Below are 10,562 nucleotides of genomic sequence, written 5' to 3' on the forward strand. Positions count from 1 at the left end.
TTTTGATGCTGACAAAATCTTTGGAGATTTTGTCCGCGCTATGAGGTTGTAGTAGAGGGTAAAGCCGGTGTCATTATGGCGGTTTGAAGAGGTTTGCAGTTGTGGCGGTTGTGGCGATTGAAGCTCGCTTGTTGATGAGCGCTATTGGTAGACTAGAGTCGACGGGAGGCGCAGCAAAGATGGGCTGGTCGTTTGGAAGCCTTAGCTGGTGCATGAAGCTCGTTGGTGTTTGATAAGGTCGTTGCAATTTGTTGTTGAAGGAGTTTGATAGGGCTGGCGGAGATGGGCACGGTTGGCCGTGGAGCTATGGCCAAGTCTACCCTCGCAGTGCTAGAGACTTTGTCGGCTATGGCGTTGAGCCGACGGTTGTATGCAAATCTACTAGGTTGTTGGAGAGATGTGCATACGCCTCATTGGAGGTCCGAGTAGCAGATTCTGTCGACTGTGGCGTTGCCTTCATGGAGGGAATCCGTCGCTGGAGAGGTCGCTGGAGCAGGGAGCAAGGTGTCGGTAGGCTGAGCCCTTCGTAGCTGTGGAGGTTGTCTACTAGGCTGGTCGATAGAGCTTCGGAGCTTAGAGAGCTAGCGACTGAGTCGTGGCAACTGTAGAGCCGTGTAGGTAGGCATTGCTTGCAGCTGGTTGGGTCACAGTTGGCTCATCTGTGGCTTTGGAGCTGGTGCTGGAGGAGCCTTAGATAGATTGTTGCAGGGCTGTAGAGTCTCGACGCTGCTGGCTAGAGAAGGAACCGCTTTCCTTACAACGACTTCCCTCTCTACTTTCACACAAGAAATCCTTATATGAGAAGGAATTTAGGAGGAGCAACCTCAAAAAATATGTGATGCAAAAGCTGAAAAACGGCTGTAGGAACCTTTCTCTAGCAGGAAAAAACTAAAATCTTTCGTTTCTCACTCTGAAATCTTCAAAGGGATCGCTCAATCAGAATCTCTCAAGGAGAATACTCTCTCTCTCTCTCAATCAAAGAAATTGATCTAGCTCTCACATGGACGGATACAAATGACGAAAATTTCTCAAGAACTCTGTCAATGAATTTTCTCATAAACTAAATCTGTCTCTCAATAAAATGAATGGATGGAAATTCTATCCCCAATGGACGGTGTTTCTCAACAAAATGAATGGATGGAAATTCTATCCCCAATGGACGGAATTGTATGACAAAAATCTTCTTTCATCAACGAAATGAAAGGATGGAAACACTCGATTGCTCAATCTCTCAATCACTCAATCTCTCTCATGTGGATTGCAATGCCTTAGCGAAAGGCAAGGAAGCTCTAATACCATGACAAAATATGAAGAGAAGAGAGAAGAAGCGCACAACTAGAGAGCACACCACAAGCGACTAAATGTACACTAGATTTAGTTAAAAATGTAGAATATATACAAACTCATTTAGGGTTAGGGTCAGGACATCTAACCCTTTCCTTTAAGATACTCTATATGTATTAGTGCTATGCACATGTAATCACATGATGTAAAGCGTGGTCTCTCAACAGGAGGGTGGCAAGGGATATAAGGAGATTTTGATAGAGCTCAAAAAGGTAGGGAAGGTTAGAGGTGAGGCAAGCGGCATGTTCTTCAAACACCTACTTTCTTCAAACACCTACTTCTCTTGATGTGCTAGAATGGTGGCTTTCAATTCAAAAGCTACCAATGAATTATACCACGCTCACGTACATCGTGGCTTTTATACCAATCCATCTTGTTCTTAGGGGATGGATACCTATAGGCATACAAATATTGTGAAGACGTTATGCCAAATCTTTAAGAATCCCGCATGCACTGCAAGACAAAAATTATTCCTTTGCGGTCACAACAAAAGAACCTAGTCTTAAAGAATCATTAGTGAAATTATAGTTCGCAATTCTAACCCTTTGTATCCTAGGATTTAACAAAGATAAACTATGATGTGTGGTCTTCTGGAGAACAGAGGCACTATGAGACTAATTTACAAGTCATGTAGACTCTGAAATATTTGTTCTTAAAAAACTATTATATTTGCCCATTTTTGTGCACAAAGAGTAACAGTAGTTATGTTTCTGCAATGTAATTATAATTTGCTCCATGAAACTTGTTCCATGATTACGCCATGCTTCTAGATTCCCTAGCTATCTTATTGGATTTGGATCTTAAAAGGCTTGTATCATCAAAATATTACAAACTTAGGCTTGGTCTAAATTTCATCAAGTACATGGAGGCAATTTAACAATGCTTAACCTTCTATATGCATCAATAATTTCACAAATAAATATGCATGGCTGCTTGCCCCATTGTGAATTCATGTTATGACCAAGCTACTCATAGGGGCTATCTTTAATCTTTGGGAGAAAGGCCTCATCTCCAGTGTTCTTCTTACCTTTAGCAAACAAACGAATGGCCCATTAGTGGCGAAATAATACAATACCAACTATACTAGATAGTGAGAAATCGATTAATAACTTGTTGAATCTCCTTTGGAAAAGTAGTATCACATGAGCTTTAGTAAGGCCAAATCCATTACTTTGTGCTACCACACATAGATGGGTTGCTTGCATAGATTGAACACAACACAATGTTTCACCACCTAAAGTGCTCACTTTGTGTGGATGCTTTGGCTTACGAGCCAACTCGTGCAAGGAATGCATTTTCTTGCAATCTTGATCCCTGACTTTGGAATCTAAAATCCTCATCATCAAACATATTTTTCAACATGAACACCCTCTAAGCTCCATAGGTTCAATCATCTATACATGATTGAATTGTTGGCCTCTTTGTTATAGACAACCATGACATGTAGATAGTAGATAGGCCCTTTCTTGTATAAGCTTCTTTGGGTTAGTACTCTTGGCCGCCGGTTAAATTCTTACTTGGGACACTTACTCATACAAAGAAGAGGTAGATTTGGAACAAAGAGCATAGGCAAGAGGAGGAGACGAATGCAACTATTGATTGGAGTTCAAGGCATTTCATGGGTTCATGCGGTGATGGCATAAGATGGGAAAAACTTTGAACATGGTCAACTTCAAAATTGCCTCAAACGTGTATAGCATGTCCTATAAGGTTATTCCCTCCACTCCAGATCAATTGGACACTTGGCACGTGATTGCCCTAGATGGCAAACTGCCCCTCCCCACCCATAGGCTAGACAAGCAATAGGGGAGCTTAGACGGATAAGGCTTGGCGTCCTCACCGACGATCCTACACCCCTTGGGTCGGAATGAAAGTGGTCTAGGATGGAGAGGAAGAAGCCGAGAAAGAAGGCCACAAAGAACTGGAGGTGGCATGTCAAGATTGGAGAGTTCATGCGGTGATGGCGTAAGATGCGAAAAACTTTGTATCTAGCTTTGGACTTAATAAAATTTCAATGTTCCTCCTAACATGGTCAACTTCAAAATTGCCTCAAACGTGTATAGCATGTCCTACAAGGTTATTCCCTCCACTTCATATCGATTGGACACTTGGCACGTGATTGCCCTAGATGGCAGACCGGCCCCTCCCCGCCCACAGGCTAGACAGAGCAATAGGGGAGCTTAGACGGATAGGGCTCGGCGCCCTCACCAACGATCCTACACCCCTTGGGTCGGAATGAAAGTGGACTAGGGTGGAGAGGAAGAAGCCGAGGAAGAAGGCCACAAAGAACTAGAGGTGGCATGTCAAGTTTGGAGAGTACGTGAGACCAGAGCTAGAGGAAGCTTCCTAGACAACACCATCCTGCCTTTTGGACGAGGGGAGCAGAGAGGTGGCGGGTGGGCCATGACCGCTAGGAAAGCAAGCTGGGGGAAGAGGGTGGGGGGGACCTTCGAACCTTCCTCCTCCCCCTTTCCCTTACCTCTTGCCCCGCCCGTCCTCGCCTCACCCTCCTACCTCTTTAACCCCATCCTGCCCTTCTACCTTTCCTCCCCTCCGAGATCTGTCCCTTCCACCCTCCTTTGTGCCTTCGTTGATGATCGAGAAGCATTGCAACAATTTCATCAAAGCACACGAAGCGCTGGTATGATATCACAAAACTGAGGAATATCCTCAATGCTGGAAAGGAGGACAGCCACCAAATCATCTTCCCCAACAGGGGACTTCAAAGCAGCAAGTCGGGTGATAAGGGATTCCATCAAATGAGCATTAAGAGAATCTGCATGCTTCATATAGAGCTTAAAGAACTCATGTCTAAGAGAGAGACTTTGGCATTGTTAATTTTATTGCCAAATAAGTGCTAGAGCTTGTCCCATAGTTCATGTGTAGTGTCATCAAAATCCAAGTGATAAATAACATCATCATACAAACCCAAACCAATGATAGAAAGCCCTTTGTCTTTGAGAGTTAAGAGTTTTCTTTTCATCAGATTCAGGTTTCTTGTCTTTGCCTTCCACACACCTCCCTTCATAAGCAAAAGCCTGATCTTGGTTTGCCAAGTTGAAAAATCAAAAAACTTTTCAATGACAATTTTCACCTTGGAATAGTGCATGTCTGCTCCAAATGTTGCAGCAATACGGGCTGAAGACAGAGCTCGGAGCAAAGCTAGAGTAGTATGGGCTGTTGTAGTAGCTCAGCTTGCAGTCGCAGCAGGAAACCGCCAAGGGAGAGCATCGTACCAGTTGGAACAGTTTAGGCAACAGCAATATGGGCTGAAGACAGAGCTCGGAGCAAAGCTAGAGTAGTATGGGCTGTTGTAGCAGCTCAGCTTGCAATCGCGGCAGGAAACAGCCAAGGGAGAGCATCGTACCAGTTGGAACAGTTTAGGCAACAACCCATATTGATGTACGGCCAGATGGCAGCGTGAATAGCGGCAGCAGCAGCCCACATGTAGTCCCGAATGATGGCTGCAATCCCGAGGCAGAAACCCACAGCAAAAACATGAGGTGCTGGCACAGCAAAGCAGCTCCAACTCCACCAAAACCCACAGCTCGTGGAGAGGCTACGGGTGAAGGAAGATACCGAGGGTAAGAAGCCATTCAAACCTTTCAAATGTACCTATTGTAAGAAGCTTGGCCATACAGCGGACCAAGTGCCATTGGCATGCACAGAATACTTTGTATGGGCAAGTAAAACTTGTGGTTGAACTTTGGTGTTACATTCTTTCAAAGAGAAGCATTCCCTGAGCTCACTTCCCTGCCCCCCCCCGCCACCCCCCCCCAAAGAAAGTAAAAAATGACTTAATACTATTAAGTATGACCAAATACATCAAAACAAGATCCTCCCCATCCCCACCCCCACCCATGAGAGAGAGAGAGAGAGAGAGAGATTAGCGTCCGCAAGAGGCCTCACAGGACTATGGGACAAAGTGCAAAGTACACCAAAAGGGAAAGAAACTCATACAAGCCACAAAGGGCTGGAGCAAAGGGCGCGCTAAGACCCTTGCTGAGTACTATGCTGAAATAAAGAGCTCAATAGCTCAAGTACAAAACATATATAAAACATATCATGTGCTATCTGGGGTAGGCTGAGAGCTGAAGGTGTAACTCAGAATCCAAAACCCGGCACTGTGGTGACTTGTCTATGAGTTTTATTGTGACTAAATATATCAAAACATGAAGAACACTTGTGATGAACAAAACATGCCAAGGATATCTACAAATAACTTAGCTGAAAGTGAAAGTGACGTAGCCATTCGATTGCATCAAATTGCTATGAGGACCTTGTGGGGGGGGTGAAATAAAAGTCCTCCATGTTCCCACTCCCTCATGAAAGACGCCCTTCTAGCAGTAGTTGCTTAAAAAGAACTCTAAATCCTCCTCCAATGGCCATGAGAGTGTGAACAATGTCATGCCGAATAATGCAAAGAGACTGGCCTGGATAACTCTGAGAGCCATCAAGGGCACTGTACATCTGGATCTCCAAATCTGCCAAGCTGCCAAACTAGTGACAATGTCCCATACTGGATCAATCGAGAAAGAGTGATGCCTGGAAGGAGTAAGAGGCACCACATCCAACCGAATAACCTCACAGTAATCCTGCCAAGCAAAAGAGCAATACCCTAACAGATTTTTCGGTCCCTCTACAACACCAAAGGTACAGCTGAATGGACTCAGTATCTGTAAGGCATCCTGGACAGCTTGTGCCTGCTCCAAAAAGTCCTCTCCAAGGGTTCACAACTCAATACTGAAAGAACTTACAAAAATACAAATCTTTCTCTTCTTGTGGGATATCCAAAGACATCACAAGATGTCTCCAAATCTTTACCATCTATATTCAATAGTTAGTACCATCTAACTTACCAGCCTCACCAAAGCTTGGTATAGCTGAGCTGGACCCCATGGCAAGGTTAATATACCCTGGAATACTTGCTTCTGTCTGAACAGACGCAAACACTTGTCACAATCTCACTAGACTGATCCTCTGGTAAGATCCTCTGGGATTTTTCTATGCCAAGTGTCATCTTCCTGGTTCTTAGACCACATATGACTCCTCTGCCATTCAGAACAAGTCAATATCACTAATGTATTCTCCTCTGCCATTCAGAACAAGCCAATATGACTAATGTATTCTACTCTGACAGGAGTCCTGCAACATTGGCATTGGTGCTTGTTCTTTATTGTCACATTTTAAGAGCTTGATAGACTCATTTTACCAACAAGGCCTAATGAAGTTGCCCTCCTCAAACTCATTCAGTTGTTTCTTCAACTCTCTCAACTATAAAGCTCTCACATAGTATGGAGCCTTTGCTGACGTGATTCAGTAGTCGCACCTTGTGCTCTTCTAGCTGTGATCTGATCACCTTGTCTACAATCTCCATCCTCATTTACTAGGAGTGTGCGATGCGCGAGCACGAGTGCAAAGCTAGCACGCTATTTAAAGCAATCCTTGAGGAAGCGATCTTCTTCACTCTTAAAACACCCTCCAAGTTGGCCAGAATCTACTCCAAAAAGGACTTTCACCTGTGCCATCAGGAGATCCTTCCCTCATCAAAGCTAGTGGCATCTTTGCTTGCAATGGGCAAAGTGTTCTTTGAAAAGGCCATGAAGAAGATGCCTCTTGTTTTGAAATTGTCCCCCATTGCACCGCCTGTGAGGCATAAGACAGCCTTCAATGGATTACCCCATACCCACACTACTCGATGACTTACATTATTTGCATTTTGCCATGACATTTTATTCATAAGGCCCCTAACCAATTATGTTTCACAATAACTAACTCATGACAATGTCATCACCCACTGCCCACACATTGATCCATATGAAGAGAAACAGAAACTTTGCCCAAGTCTTTCTCAAGAGAATAATCAGCACCACATGAACAACTGTGTTCAATGTGATAGAAACAATTTGCACGTGTCTCAGATAAGTCTTAATTGAGAGATGAATTTTGTGCCCGAACAACAACAGAGCACAGCCAAAGCTTCTTGGTGATATAAATCTTTCATCTTGATGGGGATGGAAATAAGCCCAAAAGTTCGGGCCAGCTTCTAATTATGGTAGCAAAGCATGTGTTATCAACACTTCATCCACATCATCTCTCTCTGACTATGTGTCAAGCACATTTCCAGCCCCCTCCATGCACCTACTCACCTTATGCAACTCAGCATGCATATCATTGTGTTGTGAATGTAATGTCTCTCTAACAAGAAACTCATTATACGCCTTCATGCAACTGCGACCAGGCACTTTTTTCACACCTTTAGGAATCAATGCATTACTGACGTTCCTATCATCCAGCCTACCCACGTTAGCGTGGATATTTGATAGCAATACATATGGCAAAGAGTTCCTTGAATCTAAGTCAAAAATAAAATTTGCAGCACGCACAGCCCGCTCCACATCATCATGAATCCTACAAGATGAAAGCAAGCTTGACCATGCTGAAGAGGCATGTTTAAATGGCATGCTGATGATAAGGTCTTCTGCCTCTTCCAATAGTCCTCTTCGCCCAAGAAGATCAATCATGCACACGTAATGCTCCAATGACGGAGTTATGCCATGGTCTTTGGTCATAGAGGCAAAATATCGCCTCCCATCATCAACCAGACCTGTATGACTGCATGCAGTGAGAACAGAGATAACGGTGACATTATCTGGCTCAAAGCCTTCGGCCTGCATTTGACTGAACAATTGTAGGGCCTCCTTACCATGCCCATTCTGAGCACACACTGTGATCATGGCATTCCAGGAGACAACATTCCGATGTGGCATTTCTGTAAACACTGCCCTTGCATCATCTAGGATCCCGCCCTTGCCATACATATTAACTAGGGCTGTTCCTACAATGACATCCAACGCCCATCCGTTGCCGACACCAGTAGCATGGATTGCTCGACCTTGTCCTAAGGCTGCAATAGTGGCACACACATCCACAATGCAGACAAAGGTGATCTTGTCTGGCTCAAAGCCTTCCGCTTGCATTTCACCAAAAAGTTCCAGGGCTTCCTTGCCAAGCTCATTCTGGGCACATGCAGCAATCATGGCATTCCAGGAGATCACATCCCGCTGTGGCATCTCTTCAAAGACTGCCCTTGCATCATCTAGGCTCTCGCACTTTCCATACATACTCACAAGGTTATTTCCTACAACAACATCCGAGTCCCACCCGTTGCCAGCAACAGTAGCATGGATCACTCGACCCTGTTCTAGGGCTGCAGCACTCGCGCACGCATCCAACACAAAGATGAAGGTAATCATGTCTGGCTCAAAGCCTTCTGCCTGCCTTTGACCAAACAGTTGCAAAGCCTCCTTATCATGCCCATTCTGGGCATAGGCGGAGATCATGGCACTCCAGGACACCACATCTTGCTGTGGCATCTCTGTAAACACTGCCCACGCATCATCTAGGCTCTTGCACTTGCCATACATATCGATGAGGTTATTGCCCATAATAAGATCCAAGTCCCATCCGTAGCTGGCAACAGTAGCATGGACCACTCGACCCTGTTCTAGAGCTGCAGCAGTGGCACACGCATCCACAACACAGATAAAGGTGATCCTGTCTGGCCTGAAGCCTGAAGCCTGCATTTGATCAAAGAATTGCAAGGCCTCCTCGCCATTTTCATTCTGGGCACACACTGTGATCATGGCATTCCAGGAGACCACATCCCGCTGAGGCGTCTGTGCGAACACAGCCCTTGCATCCTCTAGGCTCTTGCACTTGCCATACATATTGACTAGGGCTGTCCCCACAGCAACATCCAACTCCCATCCATTACCAGCAGAAATAGCATGGATCATTAGACCCTCTTCTAGGGCTGCCACACTGGAACACGCATCCATGACACAGATGAAGGTGATCTTGTTGGGCTGGAAGCCTTCAGCCTGCATTTGTTTAAACAGTTGCAGGGCCTCCTTGCCATGCCCGTTCTGAGCACAGCCAGAGATCAAGGCAGTCCAGGAGACCACATCCCGCTGTGGCATCTCTGCAAAGGCTGCTCTCGCATCCTCCAAGCTTCCACACTTGCCATACATATTGACGAGGTTATTCCCCATGATGACATCTGATTCCCATCCGTTGCTAGCTACAGTAGCATGGATCGCTCGACCTTGTTCTTGGGCTGCGACACTGGCACACGCATCCATAACACTGATGAAGGTAATCTTGTCTGGCTCACAGCCTTCAGCCTGCATTTGACCAAACAGTTGCAAGGACTCGTTGCCATGCCCTTTCTGGGCATACGCAGAGATCATGGCATTCCAGGTGACCACGTTCCGCCTGGGCATCTCTGCAAACACTGCCCTCGCTTCATCTAGTTTCCCGCTTTGGACATACGCAGAGATCATGATATTCCAAGTGTACACATTTCGAGAGGCTGTCTTGTCAAACACAGAACGTGCATACTCCAGGCTCCCACACTTGCTGTACATTTGGACGAGAAGGTTGCTAAGAAATCGTTTGCCATCATATCTACGCCTATTCATGTGTTCATGCACGCGTATGCCCTCTGGGAGAGCTTTGGCACTGGCGCAACGCCTCAAAAGCGAGGCATAGGTAGGAGCATCTGTCTCTGGACCCAGCTGACGGGTGAGCTCTTCATGCAAACTTTCAGGAGTGCAATCTACGTTTCTGTGATGGAGCCCATGTAGCAACTGTGGTTGATGGGCATTGTTGGAAGCGATCTCGCGTGATACCGTGTGCTTCTCAAAGGCTAATTGGGTAACACTAGCCATAGGAAGGGGGTTATGAGAGACATGTGAGCTTGCAGGCGAGCAAAGTACTAACCTGTGGAGTTGTCTTTGTTCCAAGGGAAGCGGTCCAATCTCGAGATGAGGGATGTTCGATGCCCATGATGAAGAAGACGACGAAACAGAAGACAGGAATAGCAGCGCCATACGTTGAAGGGCTTCAACAAAGCGTCCAACATGGAACTCAATCTGCCATATCCAGAATGAGAGCTTGACACTCGTAAATTTTCACGTTTCTTTTTTGGCCTGGTGAAGGTTGCCTTCCAACACTCAAAAAAGATGAATGACACATGTCATTCAATAGACCTCCCAAAATAAATGGGGAGGCAAGGGGGGGGCTAGGGACGAGTGTTGGAGTGAGGGAAGCGGAGAGAGAGAGAGAGAGAGAGAGAGACTAGTGGTGGAGTGAGGGAAGCTCAACAAGAGAATGGGGAGGCGAAGGGTGGGTGGGCTAGGGACGAGTGGTGGAGT

The 10,562-nt window shown here is 45.7% G+C and overlaps 1 protein-coding gene across 1 annotated transcript; it reads right to left on the reverse strand.

Annotated features, from left to right (window-relative positions):
- Positions 1-6,396: 6,396 nt before the first annotated feature.
- On the reverse strand, positions 6,397-10,287 carry LOC147880614 (pentatricopeptide repeat-containing protein At1g03540-like). Its single transcript, XM_087371257.1, has one exon. It carries the CDS (start codon positions 10,236-10,238, stop codon positions 7,449-7,451), a length of 2,790 nt encoding a protein of 929 aa, XP_087227383.1. The 5' UTR covers positions 10,239-10,287; the 3' UTR covers positions 6,397-7,448.
- Positions 10,288-10,562: the final 275 nt, after the last annotated feature.

Source organism: Dipteris shenzhenensis, chromosome 32 (genome assembly GCF_047967505.1).
Source record: "Dipteris shenzhenensis isolate YYH24624 ecotype China chromosome 32, Dip_SZ_1.0, whole genome shotgun sequence".
Classification (NCBI taxonomy): Eukaryota; Viridiplantae; Streptophyta; class Polypodiopsida; order Gleicheniales; family Dipteridaceae; genus Dipteris; species Dipteris shenzhenensis.

Coding starts and splice junctions, on each gene's coding strand:
- LOC147880614 (XM_087371257.1), bottom strand. CDS start 10,238: ATGGCGCTGCTATTCCTGTCTTCTGTTTCGTCGTCTTCTTCATCATGG.